General features: G+C 44.2%; 1 protein-coding gene across 1 annotated transcript in view; it reads left to right on the forward strand.

The window, feature by feature from the left end:
- The first annotated feature begins 17,413 nt into the window (after positions 1 to 17,413).
- Positions 17,414 to 18,688, forward strand: part of PTPRR (protein tyrosine phosphatase receptor type R) — a 104,144-nt gene continuing 102,869 nt past the window's right edge. Inside the window, exon 1 of the mRNA XM_080971167.1 lies at positions 17,414 to 17,588. Within this exon, the coding sequence (XP_080827293.1) occupies positions 17,528 to 17,588 (61 nt within the window). The 5' untranslated portion in view covers positions 17,414 to 17,527. The remainder of the gene's footprint in view (positions 17,589 to 18,688) is intronic.

The following is an 18,688-nucleotide window of genomic DNA, read 5'->3' on the forward strand; positions in this document are numbered from 1 at the left end:
AGAGACAGAGACAGAGAGAACCAGTCCTTAATGAAGAATAACAGTACTTGGATATATGTTCAATGTTTGTGAGACCTCTGTCTCCACCACTGTGTCTTCCAAGTGGAGAACGTGGGGCTGAGATCAGGATCTGGAGATGAAAAGGCAGCAATCAACTCACACTGCTTGATGCAACAGAAGACAAGCAATAGCAATCTGACATTACCGAATATTGCTTAAGGTGCAGAGGAACATAGGAAGCTGCCTTATACTGAGTCAGACCACTCATCCATCTTGTTGAGAATTGTCTGCACTGACAGGCAGCCCTGTCTGCAGACACCAGGGATTGACCAGGGACCTTCTGCATGCAAAGGAAATGCTCTATCACTGAGCTATGGTCCTCTCCCAGCTTGAATGCTTCACCGAGTAGCCAGGCTTGTGGGGCCAAATAATAAAAAAACCACAAGCCAGATGTGCCCACCTTTTCCTTCACTGAAAACTGTAGCAGTCTTTGCTTGGCTATATCATTTAGCATACTTGTAAACACAACAAATACAGTTTGTGGAGTAGACGGGAACAATATTAAATAATACTAAACTGTGCGGAAAAAACAACAGTATAAACAGTACAATGAGAACGAATGGAAGACTCATTTTGTCAGAAGTATTTTTTATTTAAGTGTTTATTTAAGTATTAATTAGGAAGATTAAGTTTTTTTTATGCACATAAATCTGCTTTTTCTTCTTTCTTTTTTCTGTATTTTCTTCTTTTCTTCTTAATTGTTTTTCTTTAATTTTCTTTTTGTAGTATGAGATTGTAAATTCTTTGTAAATTCTTTCTATATGTGTGTAATTTAAATTAATAAAGATTATTTAATTATATATATATAATTTAGCAAGAGAAATTTTGAGAAAGAACAACTAGCAACTCCTTTCTGCTAATCTGAGAACATAATGACTCTAAAATCAATACAGATTGTTTTACTGTCTTCCCCCCTCCCTTCAAGGTGGTGGCATTTCTATACACCATCCCTCAGCCATGTCCTCTGGGTGGTCTACAAACTTAAAATGAAATTTAAAAGTATGAAATGCTAAAGATCTAAAATGCACTAAAGCATATCATTAAAATGCCGGGGGGGGGGATAAAAAAGGTATTCACGTGGTGCTGAAAGAACCACAATGTAGGCACCAGGCAAGCCTCTCTGTGAAGGAGATTTAAGAATGGAGGTGCCACCACCAAAAAGACCATGTCCCCAGTAGCCCCCTGTCTCACTTTATTAGGTGCAGGAATCCAGAGAAGTGTCCTTGTTGAAGATCTAACTGCTAGGGCAGGAATATATGGGAGAAGGTAGTACCTGAGGTAACCTGGCCTCAAAGTGTTCAGGTATTTCTAGGTTAATGCCAGCACTCTGAAAAAGGCACAAAAATGGACTACTTGATTTTAATGGAGAATTCAGTGTATAATTTATCTCCTCCTCAAATCCATATGATGTAACTGCAACTAAAAGCTGCTAACAAGAGTAATACAAATACAATAAAATAAAATATGGGGAAACAACAAAAATACAGTGGATAAAAATGTTTTTGGGGTCAGGATGAGGCCCATGCTTTGTCTCTGTGTTTCTAGCAAATATCAGTCAGATGACTATAGGGTAGCCTTTGTCAGTCTGGTGCCCTTGGCCAGTCTGGTTCTATGGGAACTGCAGTCCAAGACTGGAGGGCATGAGATTGGCAAAGGCCACTGCTGGATAGTGAAGAAGGACCATCTAAGATGTGATGAAGTAAGGTAAAGGTAAAGGGACCCCTGACCATTAGGTCCAGTCGTGGCTGACTCTGGGGTTGCGGCGCTCATCTCACTTTATTGGCCGAGGGAGCTGGTGTATAGCTTCCAGGTCATGTGGCCAGCATGACTAAGCCGCTTCTGGCGAACCAGAGCAGCACACGGAAACGCTGTTTACCTTCCCGCCGGAGCGGTACCTATTTATCTACTTGCACTTTGACGTGCTTTCGAACTGCTAGGTTGGCAGGAGCAGGGACCGAGCAATGGGAGCTCACCCTGTTGTGGGGATTCGAACCGCTGACCTTCTGATCGGCAAGTCTTAGGCTCTGTGGTTTAACCCATAGCGCCACCTGTGTCCCATGTGACGAAGTAACCAGAAGCAAATATCTCTTGCAAACCAAGGAAGTGCTAGACCAGGCTGTTGGGTACCTTGTAAGAGACCTCTCACACTTAAAATTCCATGTTTTTCTTTAAAAACCATGCTGGAGTACATCACTACAGAGTGAACATCAAGATTCCTGCCTGTAAGGATCCTTTGCCACCAGTGGCGGAGACCAGGTGGGGGCAGGGCAGGCGCATGTCCGGGGGGCATGGTGCACTGCCACAGGGGTGTGATGCGTGTCCTGGGGGCGTGGCATGCTGCCTGCGGGGGCGTGGTGCCCAGCGGGGGGGGGGGACCGCGATGGCATCCCACTGGGATCGTGCTGCCGGGGGCGATGCGCTTCCCCCCCACCCCTCTTCCTCCGCCAGTGTTTGCCACCGACAGTGCCACAAGGTTGGTATGGAAAATGTGACTTGTGAATCCTGGCCTTTCCAACAGGGAGGTTATTCCAAAAGGAAATACTTTGCAGCTTATCTCTGACCATTTCAACTCGAAGTGCAAGACTAGAATGTTGGGCCACTGGCTGGCATCTCGCCAAAACTACGGCTGGCGCCAGACAGGCTCATCATATTAGTTAGATCAGGCTCTTGCCTGTGTTACTTGAGCTTATAATTGTTTGTGTGGTATTCTTAGAACATGAACACGACTGCTTTTGCGGCATTCCAAATTAATTCATTCCTTTTGATTTATTTGATTTCTCAAAGATGGCAGCAGGACGAAGCTTAATATTTATTTTGAGGAACCTAAGATATGGAGGTATCGCAGTGAGGGTGAAGGATCAATGAGGTTTAGTTTCCTTCCAGTTGCAGAGGATACAGCTAATGCACAAAATTTTGGCTGCAGTAAGGAGACCAGTATAAATGTTTGCTTCACAGCATAGACCAAGATATGATTATGCATAACATGATCTTGCAAGGGGAAGGGGGAGGGACTGCTTATGTTCTCCTTTAAGTGGCATCCATATATCTTCTGAAGTTCACCCAGAGGTCTTACGGGAACTGCATAAACTACCCAGAGTCAGACTGAGGACATTTTACACATGATACTGCAATGCATTTCAGATGCACAAATGTTAAGATGGAAAATGAGTCGGAGACTTTTTAAAATCAAAGATAGCCAATGTCGAATTTAGATTTGAGTTTCAGCGACGGGAAGTGCAACTGCTTCAAGTGGCGCTTGTGAAAGTTTCTGCTGGCTGAAATCTTCGACGCCTTTGATCAAGAGATTTTAGGAATGCAGCGACAACAACTGAGCAGATGAAAGTTAAATAAAGTAAGCTTCACAAAGACAATCCATGCTGCTCTGATGCTGGCCCCAGATTAAACAGAAGGTGATACCTTGACCTCTTTTGGATTTGCATGTTATCAAATGGAGTGGAAAGGTGGACTCCTTAATAAAATACAGTGGTACCTTGGGTTACATACATTTCAGGTTACATACGCTTCAGGTTACAGACTCAGCTAACCCAGAAATAGTACCTCGGGTTAAGAACTTTGCTTCAGGATGAGAACAGAAATTGTGCAGCGGCGGCGTGGCAGCAGTGGGAGGCCCCATTAGCTAAAGTGGTGCTTCAGGTTAAGAACAGTTTCAGGTTAAGAACGGACCTCCGGAACGAATTAAGGGCTTTTTTCCTACCACTATTACAGTGGTAGAGGTACCACTGTAATAATAATTGTTTAATACGAAGAGGCACTTATGAATTACTTAGACATGTGCAGAGCTCTGAGACAGAAAAAAAATAACTTTATCAGATATGACTGAGAAATGCTGCTTAAATCTCTTCTTTTTTGCCAGATCTTCCTTTAACATACTTTTGAGACATGGGGAAACCATTCCATACAAGATAGGAAAGAGAGGCAGGGAAATAACTCCCTAAACACGTCAGAAGAATATTTGGGTCTTAAAGCTGCATTTTCTCACTTCAGTTATTTCTGCCTCTCCTTTTGACAATGGTATCCACATTCAGTTACGAGGGTATGTAGACAAAACAATTCCTTCATTTAAGTAACAGATCCAAGAAGCTTGCTCAGCATATTGACATTCGATTGAAGATGGATGCCTGGCTCCCAGTTTCCTTCCTCCTCATGGACCACCATCTGCTCATCTGTCTCTCTAGGAATTAGATTCCTAGCAAATTGGAATAAATGTGCAATTAGGGGTGGGAAATCCAAAGCTGCTTAGGAGGAATAACCAAGTAATAGTATATTAGTATACTGGTGACTTGTAGCTCATTCAGCCTGGCTTATATAATTTTTTAAAAAATATTTTTATTGAGATTTTGTAATTGCAAATATCAAATATCATATGCCATTATCCAATCCTACCTTACCATTACATTTACAATCCCCTCCCTGACATCCCTCATCTTCCCCTTCTGGTTTGTTACATTGTTTGTTGTATTCTGCATGTATAAAAGGTAAAGGGACCCCTGACCATTAGGTCCAGTCATGACCGACTTTGGGGTTGCAGCATTCATCTCGCTTTATTGGCCAAGGGAGCCGGCATACAGCTTCTGGGTCATGTGGCCAGCCTGACTAAGCCGCTTCTGGCGAACCAGAGCAGTGCACGGAAATGCCATTTACCTTCCCGCTGGAGCAGTACCTATTTATCTACTTGCACTTTGACCTGCTTTCAAACTGCTAGGTTGGCAGGAGCCGGGACCGAGAAACGGGAGCTCACCCCGTCATGGGGATTCGAACCGCCGACCTTCTGATCGGCAAGTCCTAGGCTCTGTGGTTTAACCCACAGCGCCACCCGCGTCCCATTCTGCATGTATATATACTATTAAATGTTATTGCATTGTCATCCTCTATTTCTGTATTCAGTAAAGTTGTGAAAGTTTATTCAAATCCTGCCAATGAGTCCATTTCTTTTTGTTGTTTCTGCAGATAAATTGTAAATGGTTCCTAAAGTCACTGTTATCTTTTTCATGTAGTTTGTCAGTTAACTTTGCTAACTCTGCATAGTCCATCAATCTTTCTTGCCATTGTTCTTTTGTTGGTATTTCTTCAGATTTCCAGTTTTGAGCTATTAAAATTCTTGCCGCAGTGGTCACATACATAAATAACTTGCATTTCCCTTTTGGTAATTTTTAACCTAAAATACCTATCAAAAAGGCTTCTGGGTTTTTTTTAACAGCCTGGCTTATATAATGGCAGTCAGGCAGTCTTGCTTTGACTCCATTTGTCTTTTACACAGATGCCTTTGCTATCATTGCTGTTGCGGTGGACCATTTTTTCCTTTCACTCGAGGTCAGAGAGGTGCCAGTATAAGCACTAATCTTCATATTAAAATCCTTGCCAACACTGTGACATGTTTCTAAGACACTAAATTATTCCTTAGATAGGGAGCCTAGAAATGCTTTGAGGCAAATAGCCTTGTGAGGAATTTCTGGGCTATCGTACAAAACCCAAGGTATGACATATAGACCATTGCATCAATGGCAAAAATGCTCTGCTATGCATTTCCTCTCAGCTGTCAACCAGACTCATAGTTTTTCTATGCATTGGAAAGACTTCTTAGGAAAGCCTTCCTATAACACAGAATGTGTGGCGTTCTGAATGTGTAATTTGACTTTTAGGCAAAAGTCTGTATTATAAAAGTCTGTATTACTGCCAGTTCTCCCCCCCTCAGGGGGTACTCAAGGGTACCGGCACCTATTTTTCTAGGGAAAAAAGCCCTGAAAAAACCCTAGAACTGTAAGTGTATGTGTTAGAGATAATATGAGTTAAGTGGTTAATGTCCATAAAAACCAGCCATTGTGCACATTTACTATATCTCATGAAGAATGTTCACGTTATCTGTCCATGAAGAAGAAACTGTACACAATTCCCAGGCATACGTATACACTTTGAGGAATGTGCATATCTCATAGCTGTCAACGTTTCCCTTTTCTTGCGAGGAATCCTATTTGGAATAAGGGAATTTTACTTTAAAAAAGGGAAACGTTGACAGCTATGGCATATCTTGGCTGCTTTTTGGATATTCCCTGGGCACTCTGCATACTCCCCAATAAGGCCTTGAGGAGTGTCCATAACTTAACAGGGTTTTGTACATCCTCCAGGCAATGTGCATAATCTCCAACCAGCCTTGGGGAATTTATACATCTCAACTGCATTTTGTATGCTCTTTGGCAATATACACATTTCCCAGTCATTATGCATAGCTGCCAAGAAACATGTCTTTTGTTGCTATATCTAGTTCACTGGTGGATAATCCATTGCCACAGCCCACTGTCACACTCCACATATGTGCTTGTGTGTAATGAATCTCCATGTTATAAGGAACCAAATATTCCTTAATTAAAAAGTGAAACGCATAGCCACAGAATTCACAGTCTCAGAGATGGATAAAAACTGCACAACTGGAGGAAATAAAATGATGTGTGCATGAAGTGTTGGTGGGCATGTGTGCATAATGCTTCCTGCAATAACATACAGCACTATCAGGAGCTGGCGCACCCATGAGGCAAGGTGAGGCAACTGCCTCAGGTGGCAGGATCCACAGAGGCAGCAGAATCCCAATGTAGATCTTTATTCCCCTGCCTGCTTTTGATGTAGAACTTTGCTTCTACCTTGGAAAGGAGGGGGCGCCATTTTGTGGTTCACCTCAGGTGCCAAAATGCCTTGGGCTGGCCCTGAGCACTATCCTAAACCAAACCCTCTGCCTATGGACTGGACGAGAATGATTAAAAGAAGCATGATGGGTCTCAAGGACTTTCAGGATCACGCTGTTCTTGACTAAAGAGGTGCACTCTGTTCTCTTGCATTGGACCTTCTGAAGTAGACCATGCAAACACAACATACAAGAGTCCTGTTTTACTAAAGAGTTTCCCAAGAACATATAACATTGCATCAAGCAGCACACCAGCATTTGCTGACCAATTCAAGATTTTCTATGTGGCAGAGGAAGATAAACTGTTGACTTGTTATCAATATGTAACCAGGATCAGTTTATCTGACCTAAACTACCAGCAGTTTCTGTGCTTCCTTTTCTTGCTCCAAGGAACAACAGCTCTTTGCAGTTTTGAAACCTAGGAGGTTTTTTGTTGTTGTTTTGGAGAAGGAGCTCCCAGTTGCCTTGAGCTGAAATTGAGGATTAAACACCTCATTCTTCATTATGAATCATTTCAGGATTCTTCTTGGCTTTCATTAAGAAGAACAAGAAGGCTGCTATAAAGTTTGGACGGTGTTTACTCCAGTAATCCAGGAGGCATTAAGGCCAGGATCTGTCATTCCCCTTCCCCCCCAAAAATGAAATGTTTCACAGGGGATCTGTTTGGATTTTGGCAAGTTACAAAGATATCTGCCAACTGTCAGCTTTTTTTGCAAACTGGAGAGCTTGGAAGCTGTCATTTTAAAGATATGTGCATTGCTTCCTTGAATGATGCAGCCTTCACACCTGCCAGAAAATGTCAGCTTGTTTGTGCCAAGAATAAAAATGTGGACATATGTCTCATTCTCCATATAAAAAGTACAGCGTCTATATTTTTGTATCCACTCCCTGACGAAAGTCAGTCATGCTTTTCCTGCAAATCAGAGATGCAGAGAACATAAGAGCCATCTGGGATCCAGGTAAGGGTCTGTTTCAGGGTGGAGAACCTCAGGCCTGGGGGGTCAAATGTAGTCTTCAATGCCTCTCTGTCTGGGCCTCAGGACTCCCCCCTGGCAACACCCCTTCACTGCCACACACCCCTACTGGCACAGCTTGCTAACCTCCATGAATGTTTTCCCCTGACTGGAAAGCTTCGTTGAATTCTGGTAATGCTTTTTGCTTGCCTGGATGCAGGACAGAGAAGGATGTGTGAGTATTTGTAGAAACTTAGGCACCTGTACAAAGGGAAAATGTACATTAATTGCTCCACCTACTTTTGCCTCTGGTCCCACCAACCACTGCCATGTGGCTCCCGGAAGGTTGTCCACGGAGTTCTTTGACTTTCAACAAAATACCTCACCACAGACTCCTGAGTAAACTTAGTAGTCAAAGAATAGGAAGAGAGGTCAGAAATTGGTTAAGCTGCAGCAAGCAAACAGTAGGAATAAATGGATGGTTCTCTAGATGGAGAGAAGAAGAAAGTGGAGTCTACCCCAAGGATCAGAATTTGAACCTGTGCTTTTTAACTTGATCTAGAGTTAGGAGTAGGCAGTGAGGTGGCCAGGTTTGCTGACAATACTAAATTGTTCAGGGTCATTAAAACGGAAAGAGATTACAAAGAGCTCCAAAAAGGATTTCTCCAAACTGAGGGAATGGGAAGTAAAATGTTGAATACAATTCAATGTAAACTCCCTGCTTCCTGCTACTTAACCAGTTCCTTACCCAGAAGAGAACCTCTCCATGACTGCTAAGCTAACTCAGGAGTCTTTGGTGAGGTACTTTGTTGAAATAGTTTTGAAAGTCTAAGTACACTCTGCTGACTGGATCGCCTCTGTCTGAATGCTTGTTGGCACTCTTAGAGAACTGCCTGAGAATCTGGAGAGTCCAATTAATCATGTTAATTGCCATCAGTTGGCCTATGCCACCTTAAAGAATCTTATGTCCAACTTTCGGGAGAGAACAACGAACATGTTTTGCCAAACACTTACCAAAGGGGGAAACTGCTCTCTGTTGATAGTCAACGCTTTCTGTTTCAGTGATGTATGAGTCTGTGTAAGGTGGCATTCCACCCAGAAGACATATATTAACAAAGAAGGTTAATGAATGCCTGGAATCCAATATTACATTTTCTCTGATGTAGCAATGCAATATGAAAAAAGCAAGAACTAAGACTGTCTTAGATTGATCCACCTTCCATGTGTTTTTTCTACATTAATGAGAAAGACTAAGAACTCATTGAGAGTATATGTTCTTGACAAAATATGTAATAAGCAGCATAATGACATTATCCACACAGATATAATTGTCATTATTCAGAGAAATTACCTCTGTGACCCCAAAGCAACTTCAGAATGCAACTCTTATAAGGTAGAAATCAGCAGCCATTTCCCCCAGTCCATTAATGCATGGGTGTTCATATTATCTTGTCCAATTCATATTTCCAGGATTTAAGTACACTGTGTAGTTCTCCTACGCAACCATTTGATCAAAAAACTGTCATGAACAATCCCAGAAATCCCAGAACAGCATTGAAGTTGACATGTTGGAAAGCGCTCACCCTCTGGCTGCTATGCTGTCATTCTAAGTCATCCTCGCAGCTGACCAAATCTGTACTTTTCAAGAAGAAATCTTGTGAAATTGTGTAGTCAACATATTTAGACGGAATGGAAGAAAATCCCAGTAATGGGAGCACTTAAGACTAGTTTCTACTGAAAATCAAATGAGCTAAATTGCAACAAGCAACTCCATCTTGGCATACACATTAATCTTTGTCCTATTTATACCCAGCTTATTTTAAAGAATAATAAGATTGATATTTATGCCTTTCGTAATGAAATTAAACTGATACTCAGTGAAAGATGCGGCAGATCCACACCATGTATTTAAAGCACACCCAACACACCATAGCTGTCAAGTGTCCCTTATTTGAAGGGACAGTCCCTTATTCCAGCGCCATGTCCCGCTGCTGTCCCTTATTGATGGATGTCCCTTAAATGTCCCTTAAATGATGTCCCTTAAATTTCAAAGGAAGCAGCTCCTCTCCCTCCCTCCCTGCCGGCCAGGGAGGAGGGAGGCTCCAACTGTGTTGCTTGGCTGTGTTGCTCACCCAATAAGAAGTCTAAGAACGACTGGGGGGTGGAGCTTGCATGCCTTGTGCTGATCAAATCAGCTGCGTTCCCTGGGGACTCGCCTTTGCTCAGCGCTTCCCAGTGGAGAGGTGATGGTGGTTTTCCTTGAGGCTTCGTTTGGCTGCTGGCTGGGCTTTCTGCCTTTGGCTCAGAGGGGCTCAGAAGTTGAACATACCTGTGCTGAGTGCTCAGATCAGAATCGGATGGATATGTCATCAACGGCCCACTCACCCTTGCCAGCGAAAAGGCCTGTCTGGAGCGGGGGCACATGGTGGGGGGAAAAGAAAGGAGATCTTGGGGGGGGGGAGGCTGTGTGTGTGTGGCTAGTTAATGCAAGCTGAGGGGTTTTTTGAATGCTGGACGCCATTTTGTTGCATGTGCTGCTGCAAACTTTGCAGTGCAAAGCCAGGCCGGGGAGCCATCTTAAGTTGAGGCTGCATAGGCCTTGTGGTGCATGTGATTCAGATTCTATTCAGTTGAACCTCTGGTTACAAAGTTGGTTGGACAGTGTTCTCGAAGCTACCAGCATGAGTTTGACCAGACTGCAGGAGGACAGAAAGACTGGAGTGCCTGGAACAAGTGAGGCTGCAGGTCCCTTATTTTGGCTGCTGGTCCCTTATTTTCAAGGCTGCTGGTCCCTTATTTTCAAATCTGTAAGTTGACAGCTATGCAACACACTTTTAAAGCACATGACTCCCCCCAAAGAATTCTGGGAACTGTAGATTAATTCCCAGTACCCTTAACAAACTACAGCTCCCAGGGTTCTTCAGGGGACACCGCATGCTTTAAATGTATAGTGTGGATTGGGCCATAACTGGAGAACTTGGAGAGCCAGTGTGGGGAAGCAAATAAGAGGGCTAGGTTTGGACTAGCTGCACTTGGGGTCAAATCCTTGGACAGGTACATAAAATCAGAGTACAGGATCACCATCACCACCAGTGTTAGCACACCTCTTTAAAGCGCTTTAGGGTGAGATTTGAAGATGGCTGGTCATCTGTGTGGATAATGTCATTACACAGTTTAGTAGCTGGTTGGTACTGGCATTAGTTGTATCTGTATTCCGAACAGTCTGGAGTTTCCTGTGACTGTTCTGTTCTTGTTGGAGAGAGACAATTGACGTGCTTGTCAAGCTTCCTAACTGGTGTGTCCTCTAAGCCTTCTATGATGCCCTTTCTTGTGTCATACTGACTCCAAGCAGGTTGTTCACTCTAGGGAAAAAGCGCCAAATAGAAGCAGAGATACTTTGTCCATGCCATACTTCTGCTTTCCCCCCCTTCAGCTTTTTGAAGGATTTCATGATGGCACAGACTTGAGCATGAATCTTTTACTGCCACTTACTGGAAACAGGCATCACTGCAACCAGTAAAACTCCTGAAAATTGCTTTCAAGAAACAGACCCCTAAGTGTTTGCTTTCCAAGAGAACTGGTAATTCAAGGTCAATATATATGTACCAAGATGGCAGGATGGGGTTTTTGTTTGTAATGATGAAGATGATGAAACAATTTGAACTGTAGCTCAGTGAGAGGTAAACTCCAGTTCCTAGGATGTACAATGTGGATAATGTTCACACACTATGTTTCCCATAGAACGCTATGAGAAACAGACAAGGAGGAGATGAAGACAGAAGTCCTACCCACTAGTTTGTTTCTAACATAAGGTATTTGGAGGTATACTACCTCTGAATACAGATTCTGTTTTCCTATCATGGTTAAATATAGTCCCAAAAACCACATTTAGGTTGCAATCAACTATGCACTTTCAAGAGGGAGTCCCATTGAACTCAGTGATGCTTACTTCTCAAACATGCATAGGATGACACAATTACTGGCAAAATCATCACCAGACAGATTCCTAAATGCACTTATCTCTATCAATCTGTTGCTCAGGGTCTCAGAAAATGTCGCTGTTTTCAACTTGCAGGTGGGAAAAAAAATATGTATCTTCACATGTCTTCTTTGTTGTCCTAGGTTCTTAGAACCCACTCATCAAGACCAGCCACCCTTTCTCCAAACAGTTTAAAGAAAATTACAGAAGACCTATAATTTTTGATTATCTCTATTACCAAGAGAAAGGTAAACTGCTGCGTTGAGTTAGGAGACTGAAGTAAATTCTAGTTGGGAAGACAACTTCATATGCTCAGTTGCTAGGGAAACCAGACACATCAGATATGGAGTTTACTCCTGCGATGCAGTAAAGACACTAACCCACCATAATCCAACCCACGAGTTTCTCAGGTTTGATACTGTGAGAAAGTAATATCCCTGGTGATAAAGCACCACAGCTAATAGGACAATAAAGGCACACGAGGCAAGGAGATCAGCAGCAATACTGGAGAGCAGAAACTCCTCTTTAAGTCTTCCAACTGAAATCTCACAAGATTGAGATCCCACCCACTTCCCTTGTTGCAACACACTTCACAGCAAGGCATGTGTGGAACCAACTTCACTATCATTTCAGTGGCAGTTTTTATCCTGCTGCACATGTGGGGAGCTCTCATGATATTATTGTAATAGTGGCTTGGTTCACATGGCACACAAAGCCAAACCATGGTTTAGCGTGAACATATGAGTGGGCATCTCTTGGAAAGAAGCCTTGCTGCTCCCAGGTCCTTTGTACTGTTGCACTGCACTGAGTTGACGGAAGCCAGCCGTCACAAATGGCGCAGTTTAGCATAAAATAAAGACAGAGAGCCAGCAATATTTTCAGGATGGTATGAGCAGCTCCTTTCGAACTTCTCTCCTCTCCGGTATCTTTTATTATCCTTTGTTCTCTCCTGTTGCATGGCCGTCTGCCAATGTCTCACGTTACCTGCATCCGGTCATGGCTTTAACCCACCCATCGCCATATAAGGTTATGCACTTAATACACTGCAAGGCACGGACATGCAGGTCACCGAGGTCAGCGAGGCACCAGGTGGCGCTACAAGCCTTTGCCATGACTTCATGGCTCCCACACTGAGTCGAGTCAAGGATTGGTTTAGCATGTTGTCCAAATCTGAGCTCGTGATCTAAGTCTCTCCCAGACTAACCACACATGGTAAATCAAGAGCAGGCCTTGGTGACAGCTCAATGCACATCTGGAGAGAGCTTAACCATGAGCCAAGGGTCAGATGACATGTTGAGCCTAACTTTGGCTTAGCTTAGTGTGGTAGCAAAAAGGAGGGAGGGAGGGGGCAAAGCAGCTGTGAGCTCCTCTGCAGGAACATGATTTGGCTCAGTATGACAGGTTAGCCAGGTCACTATGTTGCGTGCATTTTCCACAATTGTTATTGTACCACCATTGTGCCATTTAATATTTTCCCCATTGTATTCTATAGAGCCAGTGTGGTGTAGTGGTTAAGAGAGGTAGACTTGTAATCTGGGGAACCGGGTTCACTTCCCTGCTCCTCCACATGCAGCTGCTGGGTGACCTTGGGCCAGTCACACTTCTCTGAAGTCTCTCAGCCCCACACACCTCACAGAGTGTTTGTTGTGGGGGAGGAAGGGAAAGGAGAATGTTAGCTGCTTTGAGACTCCTTTGGGTAGTGATAAAGCGGGATATCAAATCCAAACTCTTCTTCTTCTAGTGTTGAGACTTTTTTTTGTATAAAGCAATATACAAGTCTAATAAATCGAATCACTTGTGAACTTCCTTACTTTGGGGACATACAATTGTATGGGCACAACCATCAGAGCTAAGACAGTTCTGACCACCATGGCTTCTTGACAAAGCATTCTGGGAACTGTAATATGCTGAGATCTCTAGCCCTAGCTTTGCTATAGGGAAAGAATTGTTAAACCAGTTTTAAGTCTGTGGTGTGGTTTCCTGGAGAGATTTAGCACTTCTATCCTTTATTTGTAAACCATATGTCAGGTGTCCTTTATTATGTAGATGCATACATTAAACGCATTTTACGAGAATTTAGACAGCCCTTTGGTATGTGGCCCACTCTCTTTCCCATGGGCAACCAAATGTTAACTTTGTGGTTGAACATACGAAAAAGTCATAACGAATGTATGTCACACAGCTTTGAACGTTACTTAACTGAGGCGAACAAGGAACTGAGTGGGCACGAATTTAACCAGGCAGGTTCCCACAGACCATTGCAAAGTGTTTCTCAGACAACAGCTTGCAAATCCAGTTTGAAATTATCTCGTCTGCTTCTGCTTATCTTGACATAAGTTTTTTTTTTTTTTTTTTTAAAAACACTGCAGTAAGCGAATAGGTTTCAAATTATGGAGTGGAGGAAGAGGAGTTGAACATAACTGAGGAAAATATTCTTTTTTAAAAATATGGTGCATTGACTAGCATTAATAAAACCTGCTCTTTAAGATGCTGCTCTTATCAGATATTTAACATTTAAAAGGGTAATTATCCTTCTCAGTTACTAATATCTTAAATAGGTGAGGGGCCATACCTCATGTCTTGAATGCAGAAGACCCAAGGCTAGTAAAAAGCATCAGATATCGTTCAGTGAGAAAAAACTTCTCCCTGAGACCTTGGAGGGTGTTGCCAGGTAGAGTAAATATGGGACAAGCAACTTGTAGCTCCCCTTATTGTTGTTGGGCTCTCATCAGCCCTGACTACCAGCCATACTAATGAATTCCAACAACATATAGAAGGTCACAGGTTCCCCATCCTTGGGAAGAGGGAATGATTGTTAACCCCTCTGGAAACTGTAGCTCTGTGAGGGGAACAGGGGTATTCTAACATCTCTCAGCGCCATTAACAACCACACTTCCCAGGATTCTTTGCAGGAAGCCACGATGGTTTAAGGTGGTATGATACCACTTTAAATGTATAGTGCAGATGAGGCCCAAGTCTCACGAAGAATGGTTGAGAAGTCCTGGGTATGTTTATCTTGGAGGAGAGAAATTAAGGGGAGGCATGAGGCATCTCTTCAAGGGTCTGAAGTGCTGTCACATAGAAGATTAAGCAGACCTGCTCTCTTTAGACTTTCTTTAGAGGGCAAAACTAGAACAAATGGGTGGAAATGGCAAGGTTTGGGGCCCAGCATTATAAGGAACTTCTTCACCGGAGGTATTTAAGCAAAAAGTGGATAGACATATCTCAAAGGCTCTGTAGTCACAAGATTCATATACTGAGCAGTGTGCTTGATCTGAGGACTTTGAAGGTCTCTAAATAATAAACAATAACCAACAACGTTCTACTTTGGGATATGAGGAGGAGATATCAGCAGACTACTCCCTTCCAAACAAAGCCGCGCAAGGCCTTTTCTTGGCTGTAAATGTTGCACATTTCCTTATAGGTGCCTGCTATCTTGTGGACAAAATACGGAGCAGGACTTTTTCAATCGGGATGCCAACCCTGTGGGGTTCCTTACTTCCTGACCCAGCTACCCCTGACATTAAACATTTTTAGGTCAGTTGTTGTTTGTATCCTTTTCTGGTTTTGAATTAAAATTGTTGTTGCTGTCGTCGTCCCCCCATCTGGTGCTCTATTGTTTTCATGAAAAAGATTTTTTAGCTTTGTATTTTACCTGGATTTAACACCGTGTGTTAAAAGTGCAGACTAGAAATGTGTCAAATAAATAAATAAATAAATGTTGTCGTTTTTGTTTTTATCCTTTGAAGGTATGATTTTATTGTTGCAAATTGGATTTTATTTTATGTTGTCAGCTGCTCTGATTTCTTTTTTTTTTTTTAAGAAGAAGAAGAAGAAGAAGAGGAACGAAGTTCTTCTCTTCTCTCTCTCTCTCTCTCTCTCTCTCTCTTTTTGAAGCAACAAGCAATTTCTTTCTCAGTAGTCTCGGAATCTTGGAAATGATGCTCTGCATGTCATTTATGGATGAGGAAAGGAATTATGGGGCTTTCTGAAAGTGAAGACTGACTCTGCTGTCTGTAATTGCCTCTCCTTTCCCCAAGTTAAGGTGGTTGTTGTTTATTGACTGGGGAAGGCGTGGGAATTGGCACAAGAGATGGCAACACAGGTGAGATGCAAAACCCAGTTTGAGTTGGGCGCAACTAGAAAGGTGCTGGACCTGATGGACCTGTGGCAAGTCTTGCAGTAGCCCTTCCCTGCCATCAGTGAGCATGTGCTATTATGCATGTCTCTAACAACTTTGTGTGTGTGTGTGCACTCACATGTGACTCTTAAAACACATTTGATATGGGTTGACTGTGCAATTAGCACACATTCCCTCCCTCCTAGTCAAGGTGAAAATGATGCTGGTGATGCTCCATTTATATGCCACTTTTCCTCCCAGGATCTCCTGATGGCATACATGGTCCTCAATCCCCAAATTTTATCTTCACAAAAACCTTGTGACGTAGGTTAGGCTGAGATATAACAACTGGCCCAAAATGTCACCCAGTGAGCTTCCAGACTTAACATGGCTATGAACCCCGATCTCCCAGCTCCTAGTACAACACTTTAACCACTACTTCTGATGTTGGCACACTCAGTCAAATTCAGTCAGAAATTCTCCAGCATTTCCTTTTTGAATTATATGGGGAAATCTGTTATTTGTTCATGGATGGGAATAAATGCATGACACATTTGCTGTTTGCCTTAGCAGCCCAACAGCTCAGACAAAATATAATTTTACCACATGGGGAGCCATGTGCTGATGACCACCTCTGCTAAAATGTACCGTACAGTGGTACCTCGGGTTAAGTACTTAATTCGTTCCGGAGGTCCGTTCTTAACCTGAAACTGTTTTTAACCTGAAGCACCACTTTAGCTATGGGGACTCTTGCTGCCGCCGCACCACCGGAGCACAATTTCTGTTCTAATCCTGAAGCAAAGTTCTTAACCCGAGGTACTATTTCTGGGTTAGCGGAGTCTGTAACCTGAAGCATGTGTAACCTGAAGCGTATATAACCCGAGGTACCACTGTACTTCATTTCTGCAGCAGCCAGTGGTTTCTAACAAATGCACCTGACCGACAGACAGACTGAAGCAGAAAAATCCCACACATGCCTCTCTCCCCCTTTATATAATATTACATGTAAAGTAGTAATATGCTGAACTTTCATGGCACTCAAATTCAACTGTCTGAGGTGGCTGCAACATGGCCCTCTCACTTTGCCTCATGGTGGGGCTGGCTCAGCTGGCTGAAACAGTTTTTATGGAGTCGGAGGCAGAGTGGGAAAATATGGTGGTCACTGCTTGGGCAACTGCAGAGAGTTAACCCAACTGTCTGTGTATCACAGTATGTAAGGTGGCTGGATGGGTGAAAATAAGGGGTGGTGGAATAGCTCAGTGGGTAAGCATGAGGCTCTAAATCTCAAGGTCGTGGCTTTGAGTCCCATAAGATCCCTCCACATTGCAGGGGGTTGGGCTGGATGACCCTCGTGGTCCCTTCAGCTGTGGCAGCTGACTGAGAGAGCTGTTCTCTAGGCTCTTCCATTGCTCCTTCCTCCCTGTCCTCAACTGCCTTTCCAGACCCAGGGATGCCCCCTCTCCTCCCAGCTCCCCGAGCCTATCCACTTGGATGCCTGCCTGCCATCATCCAAGCGCCCCTCCGGGCAGCCCCTTCCTCTGGCAGCCGGCTCGGGCGGCCGAAGAGGGCCGTCTCTAGGCTCGCCGCAGCTGCGCACGCGCCGTTTCCCCCAGCGTGCTCATTAACCAGGAAGGAGGAAAACCTGATGGGAAGCAAAACCCCGAGCGCGGCCAGAGCGAGCGAGGCGGAGATCGGCGCTCTCCCAGCCGCAGGCGCGCACCATGTGGACCACAGCAGCCTGCCTGCCCGTGGCGTGCCTCTTGCTCCAGCTCCAGGCTGCAGGTAAACACGCAAGAGGACCCAATCTGGCCGTGCTAGGATGGCGTGCAGAGCAGCCGAGGCTTGGGCTAGGAGGGTTGGAAGGGGTCTCTCTGAGCGCCCGGGCACCTTGAGAGCGAGAGAGGGAGGGAGAATCGGGGCCATTAAACCACCTGTTGGGTGGTCCCCCTCCTTGGGTGCGGGGCCACCATCCTTTATTGGCGTCCCAGGAAGGGTTTTGGGGCTGAAAAACGAGCAAAGAGGCGTTGGATCATCCCCGCTGTTCATCTGCGCGTTTTTGTGGGTCATTTGCTTTTGCGCGTTCCAAAGGGTGGATTTGGAGCAATAGCTTGTTCGCTTTAGCAGAGGCAGACCATCTGGTTTGCAGCTCCGGCGACGTGTCTTAGCCCCGCCGTAATCTGGGCTAGATTCGCCTCGAGCTCTCCCCCAGGAGCCCGGAGCTGCTTCTCTCGAAAGCTGAAGATCCCTCTTTTGTTCGGGAAAAGTGTCTGTTTTCTGCCCAGACAGGAGCAGTTTGGGGAGAGCGGGTGGGGCTGTTTTCTGTCGGTGTTGTCTGGTGTGGGCGCCTCTGTCCGTCTGTGTACAGTGCATGTTTTCGGGTTTCAGCACCAGGGTCAGCGACAAGCCGAAATACCTAGAAATGCGAAGCAGCGGGGAACCGGGCCAGACAATTCTACATCTTGCAATCATACGGTCCCCGCTGTCCTGAGCTCTGTTAATAAGAAATACGGTAGTTCAAAACAACACAGCATTGCAAACGCTCAGCTGCTGCCCTTCCAGGTAACAAGAGATCGAAGGACTAGAGGTTTATGCCTGTGCACGTTTTTGGCTTGTTTGTTTGTTTGCAGGGGCGATCGCACAAGTCATGATGGAGGCTGCGCTTTAAATGCGTGCTGGGATGTGGAAGTAGCATTTTAGGAAAGGTGAAATCCTGCTGCGACAGCTCTCTCTTGTGCAATAGCCGTACAGCGGGGATAATAAATCCCCTCTCTGCTTACCTAGCAAAAGCTTTGCCGCCTTCGGGAAAACGCTGCAATTAAAGCATTACAGCCCCACTCCGTGAACACCTTTTCAATCTTGGCCATCGGTTTTAGACTAGTTAT

This window comes from Podarcis pityusensis, assembly GCF_964106645.2.
Source record: "Podarcis pityusensis genome assembly, chromosome: 10".
Lineage (NCBI taxonomy): Eukaryota > Metazoa > Chordata > Lepidosauria > Squamata > Lacertidae > Podarcis > Podarcis pityusensis.